Consider the following 22,611-nt stretch of genomic DNA (forward strand, 5'->3'; position numbering starts at 1 on the left):
CAGTTACAAAAACAAAAACAAAACAAAAAAAAAAACCAAAGGGAAAAAAATCTTAAAATAGTGGAAAGAAAAGCTGACAATGAATAGAAAGTTATATCAGATGTACTTTTTTGAAATGGTATGTTTGATTGGAGAGCTAAGTTTAAGAAGGAGCAAGAATTTGTTTTGAAATAATTCATGCTTTTTATAGAAAACCTACAAATCCGTTAAAGATAAAAGAAGGAATTTTTTTCCCCCCTGGTAATTCTAAAATCTAGTTAATATTTTGCATATTTACCTAAGTAAATGTAGAGAAATAGAAACTTAGAAATCATTTTAGAAAATACCTGTAAGATTAATGAATGGAAAATGAAGTTTAATAAACCAGAATTACAAGACATGCTGGATTCAGTTTAAACACAGTGCTTACCAAAGTTGTTTTAGCAATATATACCACTTAGAAAATATTTGTAAAACATCTATCTAGTCATAATGAGTTATTTATCTAACTGGAATTTATGTCTCAGTGATGGGACTTGCTTACTCGGTTCCTGTTTGAAAATATGTCCTTTATCTTCCCCAAGGTATTTTATTCCTCCCCCCTCACTTCTATCAGATTGTTTATTCCCTCCCATATACAGCCATTGAGTATTCACGTTTCCACCTAGCTGAAGTCATCATTTTTTCCTTAAGTAGCCAGTTCTAAAAAGCCACATACGTATTCTCTTACAACAATAATTTTTTTCAGGCAAACTATACCTCAGTCTTAAAGGACTAGATCTATCCAGACTTAGTGCTATTCATAAAATAACAACTGAAACATATAATCCTAAACATCTGTAGGCAAGTGGTTTCCCCTGATCTCAAAGGCGTTTTGGAATTTCTGTGCCTAAAATGCTCATTGTGTCCCTAGCTGGTTTGGCTCAGTAGATAGAGCCTCGGCCTGCGGACTGAAAGGTCTCAGGTTTGATTCTGGCCAACGGCACATGCCTGGGTTGCAGGCTTGATCCCAGGAGGGGGCGTGCAGGACGCAGCCAATCAATGATTCTCTCTCATCATTGATGTTTCTATCTCTCTCTCTCCCTCTCCCTTCCTCTCTGAAATCAATAAAATATATTTAAAACTCCCCCTCCCCCATAAAACTCATTGTGATCATTTTTCCTTGGGCATAAATACAAAATTATAAAAAATGTACAAAAGATACACATACAATGATATTTACTGAAAATCTTCAAATATATTCTCAGGTAACTTTTCTATAATTATATTTCTTGGATCCTATGGTATGTCAGTTATTTAGGATTTCTGATATATTGTACCAAATTGCTCTACTGAAAAGTCTACCAATGTGTATTCCTCACACTAAACAATCAGTAGGTGTTTTGTCATATGTGCCAATTTAGTAGTCCAAAAATGGTATTTAACTTAAAATTTACATTTATTTGATTACCACCAAAGTTGAATATTTTTTCATATTTATTAGCCATTTATATTTCTCCATGTGTATGTAATGTATGTGTTCATGTTATTTGTCCCCCTTTTTTTTAAAAAAAAAAAATGTTTATTTTTACTTCCTCAGGTAATTCAGAATAGAATAGTTAAGTCAGAATAATTCACAAGATACAATTTAAGAACAATGGAAAGTGTTCTTTGTTCATTTAGTGTCTGTTCAAGAGGTAGCATAGTGCAAAAAATCCTGAACTAGATGTTTGGCCATCTATATACGAGTTCCAAGTCTTCCATTTACTTAATACTGTAACTAATCTAGGATAAATCACCTATCTAACTTTTTTTGTAAGCACATTGAATTTGATGATTCAGTGATTCTTTGTGTAGTCTATCTTGTATTTCAAAATGGAAATTTATCTTAACTCCCCTAATTAATGGAGTTACTATTTGACTGGGTAGTTCCTAAAAAAAAAAAGTCTGCTAGCTTTTCAACATGTTGCAGGTCTGTGCCCCTCACTCTGTTATTCAGTGTAAAGAAAATCATGCTTTGGTCATAGCTCTCCTGATATTGGCAATTGCTGTGCTCCGTTTCATCTAATCAAATAAGTGATTAAAAATAGTTGGACCTTTCCCAGCCCTTATTGATCTTTAGTCTACCTGTCATTACATAGAGAGACACTTTCTGTGTCCTAGGCTGCAGGAACATTATTTCATTGGTATTTTTACTTGCCTCCTGTCACTTGAATGCCTGATTGCTGTTTTCTATGAAAGAGAAAAATATATTTGGTATTCGTATCATGCTTCCAAGAAATTTACAATTCGTTGGGTTAGAGAAGATGTGTATGCCAATAATTAGAATTCCGAACGGAAGAGATAGGTGCGCTAATGGACTTGCAGAAGTGGGTTATAGATCTGCTACATACAGGTGTGGTTGTGAACCTTCGCATCTGCATCACCTGGGAGCTGCTGCTGGCATCCTCACACCGGGCCTATAGAGGCAGAATCTGCAGTTTAACCGCACACCTAGCTGACCCATATATACCCATCATGGAGGACAGCTGTAGGTGTTTGAAAGAGGCCTTACCTATTTGTCAGTGGGAGATAAGGAGAAGTCTTCTTCAAAAAAGGGAAGAGTAGGGTCTTGAAAGGCTAAATTGGTTAATTTTCAGTCCTAAATGGAATGAATAAAAAAAGTTTAATAATTTAATAAATCTTTAACACAAGTACCTGTTTTGTTTTTTAAAGAAGTCTTGCTGTCTAGCTTGCTGCCATGGCCAGATCTTAGAATTGGCCCTAAAGAGGCTTGCAAGCCCTTTGGCTAATTTCCATAAGGATAGGTTATTATTTTCTTAGCCAAAATAAAGATCGTGGTCTTTAATGGATTCTCACAGTGTTCCAATTACTCCCTTCAAGAGAGGAGGGGAAAATGCTGCTTTGCAGAAGTGACTTGTGTAATACTGTAGATCTCAGGTCTTGGTTCTGTCTTTGAGGAGATGACTACTTTTATTCTATTGGTGATGTTCTTAAGAGCTCTGTGGTTTTTCCAGCCCTGTGATTTTTCTCATTAAGAAGAACTTTGAGCATTATATTTTAATGTGTCTGACTTTTAGCTGAATTTGTAGACATGAACATTATTAATATAAAAGATAAAAGCAATGGAAATAAGGAAGAAATAATCTCAGAAAAGCATTCTAGTAGTATATGAGCTAAGGAAAATTGTTGAGAATAGCCGAGTGCCACTTCTTATCCCTTAAGATTATCAGAATCCATTTGTGGGACTTTTGGTAATTGGATTTAAGAACTTTTTTTAAAAGAAAAAGATCTTTAGGAATCAGAAGAATTTTTGACCCTGGTAAAAGTAATTGGGGCCCTTTTTATTTTTGTGGGACTCTACCATCAGTATCTTGCTCAGTTCAGTAGTCAGGAAGGGATATAAAAACCATGCAGTTATAATGACTGAAATTAGAGTTGTCTAGAGTTGTGCTGTAAATTTAAATTTATTAAAGTTAAGTAAAATATAAAATTCCATTCCTCAGTTACAGTAACCACATTTCAAGTGCTCAATAGTCATGTAGCTCGTGGCTACTGTATATATCAATACAGATTAAGGAACATTTCTATCTTTGCAGTAAGTGCTTTTGCATAATGAGAGCTTTACTTTCCTCTGTCTCAGAAAGAAAGACAAGTTGAGGTTAAACAATTAGGAAAATGCCTCAAGTAGTGTTTCAAAACTTGAACATAGATCTTGTCTGTCCAAGGGCAACCACCAGGAGAATGTCTGCAGATCTTATCAGTGAGCACAGATTTGCCTTTTGATTGGCTGTAGCAAATTTAGGGAAGCACCAGAGAATACTAGTTAAAAATAGAAAGTAAAAGTTTGAGTGATAGTATTGATTATTCTAAAAGGGCAAAGTCACTTTCCTTCTTGAGACCTTAGTTTTTTCAACTAAAAATGTAATAGACTGTTTTGGGCTTTGTGATTTAAGAGGCTGCAATTGTCTCTGTGGTAAATCCCCTTTGAGGCGACATCTTTAGAAATGATACTTTAAGTATTGATTGTCAACTTGGGTGTCACAAGAATTTAAAAAAAATTTTCACCCAAAGATATTTTCCTTTTTTTTTGAGAGAGAGAGAGATGGAGAGAGAAACATTGATGTAAGAAACATCTATCTCTTCCCTCCCATACTTGCTCTGACCCAGGAATCAAACCTGCAAACAGGATATTTATCCTGATTGTGTATCAAACCCACAATCTTTTAGTGTATGGAATGACAATCCAGCCAAATGATCCACTTGGCCAGGGCATGCCACAAAGATTTTTAAAACATGCAAAACCTATCTGACTAGGGGCACTGACATTTTCTGCCTTAGATTATAAAATAAAATTTAAAAAAAAAATGACGATAGCCAATACAATAGCCATCTGATGTGAATAAATCAAAATTATACTTTTTTTGTCAAACCAACAAAAAATATATATTTTTGGTGTGCTGCAGAATTTTAGTAATTAGTTTATGAGTGCCAGGAGATGAAAAGATTGAACATTGTTGCTTTAGAGGAAATTTTATTTTACTTTATTATTTTTAAAAAGTATGCTTTTATTGATTTCAGAGAGTAAGGGAGACGGAGAGTGATAGAAACATCAATGTTGAGAGAGAATCATTGATCAGCTGCCTCTTGTGCACCCCACACCGGAGATTGAGCCTGCAACCCAGGCATATGCCCTGACTGGGAATTGAATTGTGACCTCCTGGTTCTTACGTCAATGCTCAACCACTGAGCCATGCCAGGTGGGCAAGAGGAATTTTTATCGACTAAGAACATACCTACATTTTAATGGGGAAGTTACCAGTAAAAAGATCGCCTGTTGATCTGTTTTGTTTTTCTCGGGTATCAGAAGGATACCTTTTGCCAGGAGCTAATCTTTTAATTAGTGAATGTGCATCTCTTACTGCCTACTTTAAATAAATGGCTAGAAGTTATATGAGCTCATGAAGACAGACTAATATTTAATATTTAAAGCAGCTTGCTAAGAAATTTAAGCCAACACTAAAGTATGATCTAGTGATGGAGTAGAGCTCATAAATAAATTTTAAACAGTTAAAAATTTCTTGGTACTTGGAATAAGATACTCTCATAGTTAAATGCCTGATATTTTACTGTTCTGTTTGGAGTTTTTGGACAATTCAACTTTTAAAAAATTACTGACACAGCAATGAAGTCTATATATGCAGAAAGAACAGTTTCAAGTGAAGTGTGATTTAGAGTTATCCAGCGAGAAGAAATTTAGACATTCTAAATTCTTTTGATTTCTGGCCCAACTGCAGTAAAATCTCTGCTAGCTAGTGACAAGTTCACACTTCTGTAATGACTTCACATTCTGAAAGAGCTAAGAGAATAAAGAAGAGCTACACCTTTTTTTTTGGTAGTCCAAGTAATTTCTTAGAAAACATCTACTTAAATTGACTCATTAATCAAACTTTCTAGTACCCATTTTTACTATAAGAGTGGATACTAATTCTCTTAGAAAGTCTTATGATCTGCTTACAATTAACAAAAGTATCACAGTATTGCAAAAATACTTGGCTCTTTGCTTAATCTTTGAATGAACAGTTTCAGAGACCTTAATTTCACTTTAGAGCTATAAAAACTATACTACAAAACATTTTAATGTATAGTTGACCCATGAGCAATGTGGGGATAAAGATCGCTCACCCTTCCCTCCCCCCCACATACACACACACTGTTGAAGACTCCCAGAAACCTTAACTAATAGCCTACTATTAACGAAGAAGCCTTTACCAATATTATAAATAGTTGATTAACACATTATTTGTATTATGTATCGAATTTTTACATTAAAGTAAGCTAGAGAAAAAATGTTAATAAAAATCATAAGAAAGAGAAAATACATTTACAGGATTACATGTATTTATTGAACACAACAACAACCATGTATAAGTGTCCCCATGCAGTTCAAACCTGTGTTCAAGGGTCAATCATATGTCCTATTTGAAAGGACTTTTATCAGTAACGTGTACATTTTGAGCAAGGTAGGATTGGTCTCTTGACCCATATAACTTGAAAATGACACCTAATTTGATCACTAAACTTAAAAAGTTATTTAACCTTTCTGAGCTACCATTTTCTCACTTATCAAATGGGGATAAAGACCTTTCTGCAGAGTTCTGGGAAGACAAAATGAGACTTTTGTGAATCTGTCCATGGAACATTGTAAGCCCTTAAACTTTTCTGGTTTCTGCCACATAAAAGGTGTTCAAAAAATGTTGTTTAGATGAGGGACAGTGAGTGAGTGAATGAATGAATGAATGAATCATTTCCCTTTTTTTTGTAATTTTCTAATTGTCCATCCAGTGGTATTAAAATTGGGTGCATTGAAATGATGAACTGGCATGGCTAGTGCCAGTCTCTGTGATCTTCTAATGCTCATAATTGCACTGTCATAAAAACAGCCTAATCATGTGACTATTAAGTGAATAAGTTACCTGCCTAGCTCTGTTTTATAACTATACTTAGTTTTGTACTTATTATGTAATGATGAGCTAAATGTAGACTCCTGTTTGGAGAAGTCACTTAGCCTATTTGAGTCTTACATTTAACAAATATTTGCACATACCATATGTCAGATATTGCAGTTTCATTTTCCTTATTTATAAAGTAGGAATAATATAGTTCCTGCTTCAGCTTCAGAGTTGCTGTTAAGATATAAAAGATAATATTTGTGCTTGTGAACAGTAAATATAAGTTGTTACATTAGAATATTGTTGCATGCTTCAAGCATGCTTATTACTTGGACTCTTCCACTGGAAGCCCTAGGTATGCAATCTGCATTCCTTTCAGGGAGAGTTGGTTTATTATGAAATAGTTCTGGATTTTCAGGATAACTGACAATACTAGACTGTAGGTTGACATCAAAGCTAGAAAGGTCTACTTTATTCCTGGCTCTAGCTATGTGATATTAAGCAAATTTCCTTATCTTTCTGACCCTCAAAATTTCTATTTTAAAAGTGAAGATAATTCTGCAAGGTTGTAAGGTTAAGGTATATATAAAGTACTTTGCATCACCTGGCATATAGGACATATTTTTGTTTTGTAAAGTAATGAATAGAGAAGGAAACCTTGTGAAACTGATGAAATTATCGTTATGAAATGAAGAAAATACCTTGGAGGAGAATAGTGCTTGGTGCTGGCCATCTTTTGGTGCTTTTACTATTATTTTTGACCTTCAGAAATGGGTAAATGGATGAGAGCTTCTATTTTAAAAGTCTGATTGTAAATATTAGTGGTTTCTTAAAGTGCTTATTAACTTGTCTCTTTCCCCTGTAAGTTATGACATAGTTTTATTAAAATAGTGACAAAAATAACTATGATTGATAGAAATAACTAACTTGATATGCATGTCTGCTGTTAATACAAAAGCAAATAAATTCCTGTAAGTGGTATAAATGAAGTGGTGAAATATGCTTTATGCTTTATTCTTTGAAAGGTATCATTTGCTCCACATATAAAAATATAATTTCTATTACTTTGTTCACTCAAAATCATCCAAAAATATATCTTTGACTGTTGTAATTGGTGAGATTTAAAAAAATGATGACAATTTCTAAAAATATGTATCTTTAGTTGAATTTATAAGGGAAGAGAAGATTATCACAGCAGATTTTTGATCAATGAAAAGATGCAAAAATAAAAATCCTATTTCTGTAAGTGTGGAAGGTTTTAAATCGCTAGTTATATGGTTTTATTTGTCCCTATAAACCTAACTTACATATACCATACTATCCCTTAAATATTGCATTCAGTGGAGTGTAAAGTTATTTACACATAGTATGTATTATATTTACTACTTGAGTAAGTTTTGTCCATTAAGCTAAATTACTGTTTATTGATTTGATGAAAACTGAGGCTATGACAAATTCTTTTTAATTTAGATACTGTGATGAGGTATTTGGTGAGAACCCATTGGTATATAAAGACAGATCGTGATGGGTATTTCAACTTAGATCAGGAAAATGCTACTACGGTATATGATTTTGCTTTCCTAATGTCTTGAATACATTTACAGAACCCTTCTGTTGGGAAGATGGCTACTTGGTTAGAGAAGGTTATATAAAGGTTTCCTTGATATACCCTTGACCAAAAGAGTGGTTTAAGGTGTATAAAAAGATGAGCCCTCAAGAAATAGCTTTTAAATCTGAGAAGTGCCTAATATTCTGTAGCAAAATAATCAGATTTTCAGTCTTTCCTTTTTCATTGACCCTCATGAGGCAAAAGAAACCACCTGGCTGGACATGACTAAAGTAGTTAATTATGTACAAGGCTGTTGTGTTTGATGCCTTAGTGGTCTTTTTTAGCTTACTTTATTTGGGGAATACTGCTCTGTTGTGTAGTAGTAACTTCCCTTGATCGTCTATAGCTGTGACTTCTAATGCAAAATGGATTGTGATCTTAGGAAATTAGCAAAGAGCTTGTCTATATTCCCACATGACATGATTTTTGAAGAATCTATCGCTTTTTTTTTGGAATATTACGATGCTTTGAAGTACAGCAAGCTTTTGAATAATTTTATTTTGTTCAATATTGTTTTGTTATAAAGTTGATGAGGTGCTGTAGGAACTTAACTTTTGTTTATATCAATTAGCTTATGATAAAATTGGTTTGTTATATCTTGTTTCTCTTAAAATCACAGAACAATGTTAAGTGGAGACTTACGGTACTAAATTAATAAATACACCTGAATATTATAAAGATGAGATAGAAGATACTTTCTTAATGGCTTATAATGCACTTTTATTCAGGCTGTTTAAATGGTTTCAGGAGGGAACAAGAGTGTCTTCAGGGCATATTTTCTTCTAAGATAAGTACAGGATACTTGTATTATCAAAGTTTATTAACCCATTGTCAGGGCTGGGGTAATTCATATCGGTAAATTTTTTAAATGGTACTTAAAGTCAGTAATACTCATACAAGCCAAATGGATGTGTGAGTATAATCTTTTTTGTTTTTCTGGAAGTCATTCAAAAACATAAAGAAGCATTTTCATTATGTTTAGGTTCTGAAATGTTTGCTAGTGTTCTAGTTCATAGGTACAGAAGGACACATCATACATGGGATGACTGATGACTAAGTTCATCTCTTGTTGGCAAAGATTGTGGTTCTGTTTGATTAGCATGCATGGAAACTTTTAGATTGAAAGTTCCTAATTAAATAAGTTGGTGTTTGCCTTACTGGAGGCTACCAATATGATTGAACTTTTTAAAAATGATGATTGTTCTCCCCAGGTAATAGTAGCTACCTAATTGTGAATTATACTACCCTTTGGTAAGTCTTCTGCTCATAATCTTTATAGCATTTCATACTTCTGCATTTCTTTTTGAAATGCTGTTCAGTTTTTTTTCTCTGTTCCTCACTGGTTGGGAGAAGGGAAAGGGCCTACATTTAAAAGACAGAAGACAGTAAGGAGGTAAATGTGGATATTCTTTAATGTGCTAAGAGCTTCTTTTCTCCTTTTCCATCACATCTTGTCATCCAGTCATTTTAACTCACAGTTTTAACTGTTGCCTCTAAAGACTGGAGAAGATTGGGGGCCTGTTAGCACTTAGTGCCTTGGGCTCAGGTACTTTCTTGGTGCTTGAGTCCTGGGTATATGAAAAGTGGTCAAATACAATTTCCAGATTTTTCATGCTGGTTGGTAGAAAGCACCTCATCTCTGTCAGCTGTTTTCTCATTGACTGGGCAAGGCATATAAATAGTGAAATTGCTGTAGATCAGTGATTACAAAGAAATTCTTTCTCCAAAATAGTCTTAACTCCTCTTTTAGTTTCACCAGTCACTTAGGTTTATGACTTTGGCTTGTTGAACTTTTAACCTTTTAGCTTGTCATCATGACCTGTTTGTCTTTGAAAAGTTTCCCCAAATCTCCTCCATCCCAGTTCTTGTTTTCCTTCCTTGTTACCATTGCACTCTTTGTCACTAATCTTTCTTAAATCCTGAAACCACTCTGCTCCTCCCTTCATGAGAAGTCTCCTTTATTATTTTCTGCTACAGTAGATATCAACCCCAGTCTCTGATTTTCAAGGGCATTATACTCACTCTTCTAAGACTTTAGTTTTTTTATTAACAATCTAGCTCCAACTTCATCTTCCAATATGCACTACATGAACATCCATAGTCAGGTTTTGCTACTGACTTACTTCATCCACAGAAACCATTCTGTTTAACCCATAGAGTGCACTTTGCCTTTTTCTTGCCTTCTCTCTAAATTTTTGTAGTTTGCTTTCTATAAGCATTGCAGTACTTGCATCATATATCTTGTGTGCTAATTTTTCATGGATGGTCATGAAACTCTTGAAGGACAGACTATGCCTTTGAACTCCCTGCAGGTCCTACATGGTTCAGCGCTTCCATCCTCATAGGTTCTCATCCAGAAACTGCCATAAGCTTGTGGAAGAACAGGAGGATATGTTCTTGTACATGATAGGATTGTGATGATTGTGTAGAATGGAAAGGTGAGTAGATGCTCAGCCTGGTGAGGTAAAACTTTGCAGTGGCACTGCTTTTACAGTGGATTGATTTGTCCTGTACTAGTTGTACCGGTTAATAATGGCAGCTTTTGTAATAAAAGAAAACACAATAATTTCAAGAGAAACATTGAGAGTGCTTTATTCAAAGTAATGTCCATCGCTAGCTACAAATTTCCATCATCTTTCAGATAATTTGTGGATACTGTCCCAATAGAACTTTTCTTGTTTTGAGGCAAACCATTCAGAGACCCAGTTTTTCACTTCTTCATATGTTTTGAAGTGCTGCTCAGAAAGTGTGTGTGCCATAGATCAGAATAAGTGGTAATCTGAAGGAGCAGCAAGGTCTGGTGACTACAGTGGGTGGGATAATATTTCCCAGGCAAGATCTTTTAATGTGTCTTTAACTGGTTTTGAAATGTGTGATGGTGTGAAATTAAGTTGGATGATCTTGATATACTACAAACACAGATGAGAAACCACATGCCATCTCCAGTGCCTAGTACAGTGCCTAGCACGCAAGAGATGACTCAGTGAAATATTTGTAGAACAAATGAATAACAAACAAAAATTACGTACCAACATGTGTGTAGGCACTTAAGGGAACTTTCTTTCATCAGGCATCATGGGCAAGAATTACATTGTAGCACAAAAAGAACATTTTTTTTTTTCCTCTTGGCATCTATTTGTAAGTATTTGCTCTGGACTCATAAAATCTAGTGCAAGGTTCTAATTGAAAGACAATGATGAAAGTGATATTACACACATACCCCCACACCACTCCTGGGCTTCTAGAGTATATATGGAAGAAGCAGCAAACAATTACCTTGAATTTTCTCCCAGTTCCCATGCTTTGTTATTACTGCCATTGCTAGAAGTTGGATTTTAGAGGAACAATCTGTAGTGAGAATAAGATAAAAATCCTTTCCACATATTGAAGTTCATTCCTGGTTCTGAAAAGCTTTTTATAATAAGAGTGTTCTCTGAAGGTCAGAGAAGTACATTGTCTATTCCAGGTAAATTAGTTCATCCCATTTTTAGAATACAGTGAAGAACAAAACACAGATGACTTTAGTTTTTAATGGGAACCTATGCAGGATCATATAATTAATATACCAGGGAAAGTATGAATTAGAATAATTTTTAAAATTTTTCTATGGTTTTTACTGGCAGAATTTGAGTTGAGGGATTGTGTTATTTAGATTTGATTTTTTTGCATATAATTTGTTTTTCCAAACAAGTCTTTGCCCACTATTATTTAATGAAGAACGTTGTAATTGTTTTTAATGTTTCTTTATAAAAGCAGATTGATTCTGACATATCCAAATGGGTCTCACTGATATTATAGGAATGTTGGTTGGGCAATTTAAGGGTTAAAGTAGCTTCCCAGTGTTATTCTATAGTTAGACCTATTTCCCCCTCTCTTTGAACTTCTAGTTCATTATAATGCTCCTGGGAATACTAACAGTGAGTTGTGCCTTGATTGATACCCAGCTTCAAGGCACTTACAGTGCCTGTCAGCCTCAGCTTTTCTCCAGGGACCTTTCATATCTTTTAGCTCCTTGTAGCCAACTGCAAACCTCTAGCCTTCTGCTGCCTACCAGCTTAATGTAAAACAGAGGGTGAGAGAAGCAGCCTGGGCCTCATGGTGGGACGTCAGGTGGGAGGCTGCTTTGTCAATCTGGATTAGAAATGGAAGGGAGCTGGTGCCTGGTCCATTACTTATTTCTTGCTACAGGAGAGACATAGTTTGTAAAGGGCTCTGAGAAGCTCCCAACATAAAGCAGGCAAATGGAAGATGTCACAGAAGTACACTAAGCTGTTACTGCAAAATGCCCAGCAGATGTAATGCCAATTGAGAACAGTAATGCCACAGGGAAGGAAACATTCTCTATTGAAGCTTTATTTTATGCCAATAATTTTGGTGCAGAAATATCTAAGGAAAAGACAGAATACTTTTAAAAATTAACATCTATGTGAATTTCCAATAAGGTTACAGTTTCCACATTTTTCTAAAAATCTGTGTAATTTGCATGTCAATACATAATTCTCACAAATGAGTCTTAACTTATTCTTGTGCTCATATTTGAGGACCAAAAATTGTATAACATTTAAAATGAATTTCCTACCTGCTTGTTTGTAGAATAAAAAAAACTTTGTTCTCTAAAGCAGTGCTTTTTAAACTTTAATGTGTATAGGAATCTTTGGGGATCTTATCAAAATAGAGATTCTGATTCAGTAGGTGTGGGGGGGCCTGATATTCTGCATTTTTCACAAGCTTTCAGGTGATGCCAAAGCTGCTGTTTTAGGACCACTATTTGAATAGCAAGATTTTATGGTATTGAGCTTTAAAACAAACAAACTCACTCACTGGAAATACTTTCTTGTTTTCTAAACTGATTTAACTATGATTTACTAAAAAAAAAAAACATCACTTAAAGCAACAACACCTTTTGTGACTATAAATCTTGCTAACAGAAATAATATTTAATAACCTCTTCTGCCTGACACCTGATTAGCTTCTGATCCTGAAAGTCTCAAGTCATTTATTTTCATGACTGAATTAACAACCTTATATAGGACAATACAAAAAGTATTGAAGTTTGATCCACTAGTGTAACGTGGCTGTTCTTAAATGTGGGTGTTCTATGTGCTGAAGTATCTGGAAATCATGCCAGAGAACTATTATGAGGGGTTCATGACGGCTCTTAACAGTGCAGTAGAGGCGTTTCTGCAATAGGAAGATCACTTCTGAGATTCCCTCTAACCCTGAGTATGAATCACCTAGCATTGTGCTTTTTGCCACTACATTATTAAAAACACATTTTAATATAGACTTCATTCCTATTTGATAACCTGATTGTCTTCACATTAAAAATGTTTATTGACTTTTTCATTCCTAAACATTTTCCCCTCTTTTCTCAACTCTAGCAATCCCTCTAAATTCTTAGTGTATTGACAAAAATCTACCCATTCATTCACTTAGCACATATTTTAGTGCTTATTGTATATTGTAAGTGATCTGTGGCATACAGAATTGAATAAGATAAAGTCTGCACTTTCAAGGTACTCTGAGTTACAGGAAGTAAGGTTAGCACACATAACTGGTGTGAAAAGTAATATTAACACCCTACAGAAAGTGCTCTAAGGTTTCAGAGAAGAGAAAAAATGAGTCACTATTGTCTGAGACCAGCAAAGCCTTAGAAAAGATAGCTTTTTAATCGGGTTTTGAAAATTAGGTAGGCTTCCCTCACTATTACAGGCAGAAGAAACTGCACAAGCCAAGTATGGAGGCAAAAGTAAGAAAATACATTTTAGGAATTGCAGGTCCTCTAGGTGTTTTATATGTTTGGATTTGTAACTACCGGATTTGGACCATTTGTGAGTTATGCTTGAAGGGTCATATTGTAATTTTCTGAGTAACTGATTTGATATCCTGGGTAAGAGCCTATTGTTTCAAGTCAGTGAGTGAGGCTAGTGATTGATTTAGCATTATATCTTAGTTCCTATTTATTCTCTTTACTCTCATTCCATTTCTCATTTTACTGTATGTTATGTGGGAGGACATTATATGTTTATTAAAAATTTAGGATTTGTAAAGAGCTTGTTACAATTCCTCTCAATTGCCAGGAGACTGCTGCAAATAGGTGGCCATATAATTTATTGTTTAAATCCCTTTTGAAACGGGGTAGTGCTATTAATAATATTCCAAGGCAACAGGCATAAACAGGATTTGTCTCAAGCTAGAGAATATGGCCTATTAGGTTGGTTACTCTAACTATAGTTTATGTTGGTTGGAGTATAGATTATGAATGGGGGGCAATAGGTTGTGATTTAGGAAAGCCACTTTGTGAATGATTCTAATGCCAGGCTAGAGTTAGGCTTTTATATTGTAGACAGTGAAACACCTTTGGAGGTTTTTCTTGGGCAGAGGAATTAATATATGCAAATCAGCATTCAAAAAGATTAGTCCGGCCTCTATGGGTTGGTTGGATTGAAGGGAATGTCATCGTAGTTCCCATTAAGGGTATATTTGAATGGTAAAACTTGGTCTTAATGTGCTAGAAACATTTATTTATAAAATTATGAACAGAGAAGCTTTAGTAATCCACTGCCAATAAGTGTTATTGATGCTAGTGCATACTCTGAAGAAGGTCCAGTTGGGCTAATGACTTATTCAGTTAGTATTTTTTTGAAAGGAAATAAACACTGGCTCAGCAGAGAGTGCCAGAGCATTTTTTCTGTGCTGGTGGTGTTAATACTATAATAAAGTCTGGCCTAACATTGAGTTAGAGTGCTTAATAAAAATAAAAAATAAAAATCCAAAAATTATTTCTAAAATACTTTAATCATGTAATCAAATTTTCATTGTATCTTATTTTAACTTGATGACTAATCTAGAGGGAATTTTAATTTTACAGTAACTTCTGTTTCCCTGCCCTACATTTCCCCTTTTTCTATTCCTGTGAAGTAGATTAGGCTTTTGAGAAAGAAAATGCAATTTCTACCAGGAGAAGCACACAAAGCTCCATGGAAGAGGGAATCTATGACTGAAGGATAAACTGCGTTAGTGGAGAAGAGGACGTTCCGGGTAGAGGGAACCATGTACAAAAAGAGATGGAAGCAGGAAATTTCTGGGTGTCTTTTGGGAAAAGCAGCTGACTACTAGGTGGTTTCAAATATGCTATGGAAATACCACAGTATATTGGCATCACTAGGGGGGGGGCGGATTATGGACGGTACAGAGAAATTTAAGGAAACGGAAGCTTCTTAGTTCCCAAAGATAATTCAATGTTTAAAATCCAGGTAATGGAAGAAAATACTATTTACTTGTTGCAGAAGCTCCTATTTAAAGCTTGTCACTTTATTTAAATGAATATGGTGCAATATTTACCATTTCACTGATGTGCCTTTTCTATAAGATCATATCACTAGACATATCTCAGACTGGAATGTTTAGTATTTGATCCAATAAATGTACATGGAAGCAATTACCTAACGGATTATAGAAGATGATTGGAGATGCCTCTCGGGTTTTTTGTTTGTTTGTTTGTTTTTTGGTTTTTGTGGGGGGGGGGGGGCGCAAGAAAATGAACTAATGAACTGAAGAGAATGACTAATTTGTAAAACAGTTCATGTTTATGTTTATATATTTACATATGTCATTTAAATATTCCATCAATAAACCACATTCTCCATGACTACTAAGATCTTCCATTCAAAATTTCTGTATAGGTTTCATTGTTCCTTTAAAAAAATGAATTTAAAATCTTACAAGCCTAAATTTAAAAATTAAATGACTACCCTCATCTCTTTCTGGTTTAGAGCGACTTGTCTTTATTTTGCTGTAGCATTTGACACATAAAGATGTTTCCCCAGGAGAATCTTGTTCCTGCTCAGGGCTGACATGAAAAGAAGCAATTTGTCAGACTAGTGGAGCTTGCTAACAATTCAAATAAACAACCTGTCTTTCCCTTAACACTGCATATTAATAGAAATGTTAATGATAAATGCCTCCTTTACACCCCAAGGTGGCTGAGGAGAGATTATTGGGTCAGAGACAGTTTTCTTTGCTGTGGGCCCTCTTCACCACAATAGTTAGCTACATAGTCTTATCAATTGCATGTTTATTAGCACTAAGTTTCTTAAGTAATTGTTATGCATTTAGTATAGCCAAGTTGATCCTTGATTGCCTCATTTTTGTTGTTACCTAGCATGTAAAAGCAATTGAATTTAGAATATAGTTCTCTGTATACTTTACTAGGCAATAACTATTAAAAAATGAGCTTTTTTGGATTGTACAATTAAGATTATTATTGCATTTTTTCCACATTTTTCTCCCTTCATTACACCACTACTACTTTGAGAGTTCCTTGAGGGAGAGCATACCTATACCTTGCCTGATGCATTTGTGCCTTCAGTACCTGATGCATTTGTACCTTCAGTACCTGCAGACTCTCCATAATAAAGACTGTTGAGTTATCTATTAACTTGACTTTGGTAATGACCAATTTTGTTGCGTTATGATATTTTTGCATCATCTTCTTGAATTATTTTTAATACACAATCTTGCTGACCAATATAATTGGTCAACAGGCTTTGAAATGAAGTCACTATGCCAAGTCCCACATCATCAAACTGAGAATTATGTTTCAGCTCTCGGAAATGGAATCTTGAACCATTCAATAAAGAATTTCCTGATCCGCACTTGTTAGGTAACCTGCCCAATAGACCTCTGTCATCCCCTAAAGCAGGGGTCGGCAAACTCATTAGTCAACAGCGTCAAATATCAACAGTACAACCATCGAAATTTCTTTTGAGAGCCAAATTTTTTAAACTTAAACTTCTTCTAACGCCACTTCTTCAAAATAGACTCGCCTAGGCTGTGGTATTTTGTGGAAGAGCCACACTCAAGGGGCCAAAGAGCCAACCACGGCCCTAAGGAAAGTAACTTTGCAATAACCAACTCATTGTTTTTGCCTAGTATAACTTCCTTGTTCCCACCCCCTGCTGCCTATAAATGTCTTGCCTTTTGTGCAGGTCCTCAGAGTTCTCTTTTACTTGCCAGATCAGATGCTGCCTGATTTGAATTGATATTTGCTCAAGTAAAGTCTTAAAAATTTTAATAGGCTTCGGATTATTTTTTAAAGGTTACACTAGGAATCTATAGAGCAGGTCATACATTGATGAGGGAAGGACTCTTAATTGAAGTATGGATAGTAAGTAATGATTTGTGAGGGAAGTCTCATCTTTACAGTTTTGAGGAGTTGAAAATAATGCAATTAATTATAGGGGCCAAATGTTCAGGGATTTTAAATTATCTAGCTTACTTTTAGGATAGTATAATTTATTGGTTGCTAAAAGAAATACTAGTTAGCTATTGGTTACACTATTGTAATTAATTTGAAAATAAGACTAGTGTTATTCCTAGGCTTTTTCTAAGAAAATAATAATTTTAGCTTTGGCTAATGTGGTCCAGGGTTAGAGGGTAGGCCTGTGCACAAAAGGGTCATGGGTTCGATTCCCAGTCAAGGGCACATACTTGGGTCAGAGGTTTGATTCCCAGCCCAGGTAAATGGGAGTCAACTAATTGATGTGTCTCTATCACATTGTTGTTTCTTTCTTTCTCCCACTTTCTCTCTCCCACCCCCCACTCTCTCTAAAAAAATTGATGGGAAAAATATAGTGAGGTTTTTTAAAAAAAAATAATAAAGAAAACAATAAATTTATAGAAATATTTCAAATAATTAGCTGTTCTTATTTACATACCAGCATCAACATGTCTCGTGATACCATTTAGAAATTGAACTGTAGGTGAATTATAAAATTTCTGAGTTGTAACTGTTGTGAGTACTGAAGTGTCCATGAATAAATGGGCAGAAGAGTAGTGTTAGCACCTTAAGGCTTGACATTGTTATTCAATAAAGAGCAATGGTTCAGTGAATGAATTTCCATACACAAACTCTAGTTTGAACAAAAAACCTGTCCAGGCCTTAGAACACATAATGTATTAAAGATTGGCACATAGATAGCCCCGGCCAGCTTGGCTCAGTAGATAGAGCATCAGCCTGCAGACTGAAGGGTTGTGGGTTTGATTCCAGTCAGGGGCATATGCCTGGGTTGAAGGTTCGACCCCCAATAGGGGTTATGCAGGAAGCAGCTGATCAGTAATTCTCTGTCATCATTGATTTTTCTATTTCTCTCTCCCTCTCCCTTCCTCTCTGAAATCAATAAAAAAAATACTTTAAAAAAAGATGAGCACATAAAGATAAAAATACACAGTATATATTTTTAAATAAGTGAACAGTTACTAGTTTAACATTTTCTTTTTTCTTTCTTTTTTTGTGTGGATAGCAAGCTATGATTTTCTTTGATAAATTTGAACTTTATGTTTCAGACATGTTAAAGTGGAAGCAGAACTTTCTTATTCTCCTTTTCATAGTCTCCCACTTAACATATTATACCACCAGTAATGAAGATGAGGCAAGAAAGGCTTTTGGGTCACAATTTGAAGTCTTTTTGAATTCTTTTATTATTTTGTTTTGTTTTAGAAACATGGTAGGATAGAATCAGCAAACTTAGCTTTGGTTTTATATTCTTCCAAAACTGAAAGTCATCTGGCAATTTGTGTGTGTGTGTTGCTACAGAGATAAAGTTGTTGAAAGTGTTTTTAAAAAAAAAAGAATAATTCTTAATTTACTTAATTTTTTAGAATTAACCTCTTTTATGTATTTGAAAGCATAGGAAGTCTTATTCAACCAGTTTCTAGGCTTTAGAAGTTGTATTTATCCAATTTCATTGATCTAGTGCAGGGTTAGAGTACACAATACTGCTTAAAACCAATTTTGTAACTCACAAATGGAGCCACCTTTATTCATAAATTTTCTCTTTAGATTTTTTTGCCTCTTGTGGAAACATTTATTAATTTCACTTTTTTGAAATTTCCAGATAACTTGGGTTTTTACTCCTGTAACAACTGAAATAACAAGTCTTGATACAGAGAATATAGATGACATTTTAAGTAAGTACCTTGATATTAAGTATATTTTTCTGCTCTATAAAGAGTTCATTGAGATTCTATTTTGTTTTTGTGTATAATCTATCTAGAACAGTTGGCATTCTGTTGGTCTACTGAATTAAAGCACTCTTGGTTTCAATTTTTAATAAAATTTCTTGAAGTGTGTTACAAGTAAAGTAAACTTGTAGTTCTGTTTTATTTCTTTGCCTTGTCATAAATACCACTCCTAACAATTCTTAAAGTATTTTCTAAAAGCCTACTTAGAGGCCAACTGTTTTCACTGTGCAGTACTAAATGTTCATGACTTTAGGACACAGTTAAAATTTTTGTCTTTTTAAACTTTTAACTTAGTCACCTACTCTGATTTCTTTTATGGTCATTGGTCCAGTTAAGTTTAATAAGTGTTTTACTGAATGCTTTGCTCCCTGACAGTGTTTAGTTAACATTGGGGAAAACATTTCTTGTTGTTAAAGTAGTAGAGGAAAGGCGGAGATCACAATTTAGGAGATTTGAGAAAATCTACAATGTGTACAAACGATTCTTTTAAACATTCCTTTCAACCCACTGCTTGAACTAAAACAAAACAAAAAATAGTAGAGGTAAAGGAGTATATTCGTTGAGCATCATCATTGTTTTAAGTTCTTGGCACTGGTTTTAAATGCTAAAAGTCTACCCCCACTTTATGAGATTTCTTTAGAGCAGTGGTTCTCAACCTTTTTAGTGCCGCGACCCTTTAATATAGTTCCTCATGTTGTAGTGACCCCAACCATAAAATTATTTTTGTTGCTACTTCATAACTGTAATTTTGCTACGTTATGAATCGTAATGTAAATATCTGGGTTTTCCGATGGTCTGAGGCGACCCTGCTAGCGGATGTTTAAGGGTTGCGGCATCAGAAAGGTTGAGAACCACTGCTTTAGGGCAATGGTTCTATAAACTTTAGCATATATCAAAATCACCTGGAGGACTTACTACTATCTGTACTGAAGGCCTGACCCTCAGTTTCTGTTAGAAACTGCTAGACTCCACCTAAGAATTTGCATTTCTATAAATTCCTGTGTGATGCTGGTGCTTCTTGGTCAGGGGACCACAGCTTATAAACCACGGCTTTAGAGAATAAGGAAAAGGTAAAAGAGGAAGAAGAGAATTGAAAACCTCACATTCTCACTTCTTTATTCTTCAAAATTCTAGAATATCTTTGTGTTTTATTTTTGTGAGTACTTGAGAAGTTTCTGTTTGTGTTTAGGAGAAAGGAACAAATACTATATCTTTCTGATGTCTTCATATCTGGATATGCAAGTGATACTAAGTTATTTTTGCAACAGAGAATAACTTGTGTGGAGAGGAAACAGTACATTTTACCCAATATTAGTAGTAGTAGGTTACTTGTTGCAACTAGGTAGGCCATCAGATCTTGGTTATTCAGGTCTGTTCTATGAAATAGGATTTTATTTACAGAACTAATTCTCAGTTATTCATACAGTCAGAAGTGGATTATTAAAATCCAGATCATTCCACTTCACTTTTTATGAGAGTAGGTTATTTATTATCTTACTTACCTGATCTGGGTCTGATTCCCTTTTGTTTTATATTCATTCCATGAAGGTTTAAAGGTGCAGGATAGAGAGAGAAGGAACAGGGACTCCTACAAATAATATCAATTGTCCATGACTATACATATGGGTTCCTGTGCAAGAGGTAACTTAATTGTCATTGTGTATCTTTAATGGACCCTTACAGTGGAAACAGACCATGATGAAAACCACATCTTTAATTATGTCAAAATTATGCAGGCACAAATAACTTAGGTTGTTTGGTTTTGTTTTTCAATTTCAGGAAATGCTGATGTTGCTTTAGTAAATTTTTATGCTGACTGGTAAGTAATCTTATTTCTGTGGTTAAATTTGGTAAAGGTGAATTTTTCTGTTTTAGAAAGGGGTGAGTGGGAAAGCCTTTCTCTTTTGTGATATAATATTCTGTATACAAAATCAGTGTAAGGTTCATTCACAAATGAAGTAGCTTAATTTGGTTGGCATTTGTGTTTTAAGAGAGAAATATGCCTGATTTCATTATCCCACATCTTAAAATAAAAATAGGTAACATAAAGATTCAAATCTCTCTCTTTCTCTTTTTCCCTCCCTCTTTCCCCCTCTTCTTTCCCTTTCTCTCACACACACAAATTTGAGTACATATTGCAATTCTGTATTTTTCCTGATCGAGGAAGTAGGGCAATGTTTGGAGGTGAGGATGTCGGTGTGGCAAGTTTAAAAGGGAAAATAATATTGACATTTAAAATATATACCATCTATTACTACTTCTAGGAAGCCTCCCTCCCTGTCTGAATCAGATTCTGTCTTCTCTGTTCCTATGGTACTATGTTTACCACTTTCTCTTTCTTACTACATTGTTCTGTCTTTTATCTTTGTGTCCTAGCAAACAAATTTTGAGGGCAGAGATAGTCTTATTCAGTATTCCCAGTGTCTAGAGCAAGAGCATAATAGGTAGTATATGGGACAGGACAGAGTTTCAACTAGAGAGAAGTTTGAAACACTCACATAATCCTTATATCTAAACAGCCTATACCTTATTTGGCCTTCTTAGATTAACCACCTACTAGTTAGCACTACCCTATTTCAGGCTATAGTCCTGCAATTTAGCTAGATTCCTGGGACAGCCTCCTAATTTATTTTCTTTGCCTCTAGTCTTCTGTATCTCTATTCTTTTTTCTACACTGGAAGCCATAGTGGGCTTTCCTGAAGTGCAAATTGGATCAGTTTACCCCCGTCTTAAAACTCTAAATGATTTTCTTTAAGTAGACTTAAGTCTCTTACTTGATAACCTGGTCCCTTCCTACCTCTATAGCTATTATCTCTTGCTTTCCCCACTTCTTTATTCTGTTCTAGTTATACTTAATGTCTTTCTGTTTCTGTAATAGTCTGTAGTCTTCATCACTTTTAGTCATGGTATTTTCTCTGCCTGAATGGCTCACTCTTCTCTTATTTACTTATTTACCTACTTAAAATTTAATCATCTTTCATGCCTTAGATTAGATCTTACTTTCTTTAGGTCACTCTCAGGTCAGTTTAGGAACCCTTTTTATATCTTCCCACAACACCTTGTATTTACCCAACCATAACACTCATATGCTTTGTGAAAAGTTATCATGTCTTTTTTCATCATTAATCCCCAAGCACTTTGCATAATACTTGGCAGATAAATATATCATTAATATTTACTGAATGAATGCTAGATAAGTGTTTAATGAACAAATGTTTAAAATATACAGAGAGCCGAAGCCGGTTTGGCTCAGTGGTAGAGCGTCGGTCTGCGGACTGAAAGGTCCTGAGTTCGATTCCGGTCAAGGGCATGTACATCAGTTGCGGGCACATCCCCAGTAGGGGGTGTGCAAGAGGCAGCTGGTCGATGTTTCTCTCTCATCGACGTTTCTAGCTCTCTATCTCTCTCCCTTCCTCTCTGTAAAAAATGAATAAAATATATTTATAAAATATACAGAGAAAATGTCATTGATAAAATATATAATAAAGGTAGCATTTTCAAGGTAAATTAGGTAGAAGCTTATTTAGTCCAGTCCCTTAAGAAATAAAATTGAGATCAGAGGAATAT

At 34.8% G+C, this 22,611-nt stretch overlaps 1 protein-coding gene across 2 annotated transcripts in view; it reads left to right on the forward strand.

The window, feature by feature from the left end:
• Positions 1 to 22,611, forward strand: part of ERP44 (endoplasmic reticulum protein 44) — a 50,371-nt gene that overhangs the window by 1,995 nt on the left and 25,765 nt on the right. The window contains exons 2-3 of one of the 2 annotated variants that reach the window (XM_084899756.1): positions 18,918 to 18,990; positions 20,824 to 20,863. The exons of the other annotated variant lie outside the window; for it this stretch is intronic. Coding sequence (XP_084755882.1) covers positions 18,918 to 18,990; positions 20,824 to 20,863 — 113 coding nt within the window. The remainder of the gene's footprint in view (positions 1 to 18,917; positions 18,991 to 20,823; positions 20,864 to 22,611) is intronic. 2 annotated transcript variants of the gene reach the window in all.

The sequence above is a fragment of the Pipistrellus hanaki genome (genome assembly GCF_964339955.1).
Source record: "Pipistrellus hanaki genome assembly, chromosome: 11".
In the NCBI taxonomy this organism is placed as follows: domain Eukaryota; kingdom Metazoa; phylum Chordata; class Mammalia; order Chiroptera; family Vespertilionidae; genus Pipistrellus; species Pipistrellus hanaki.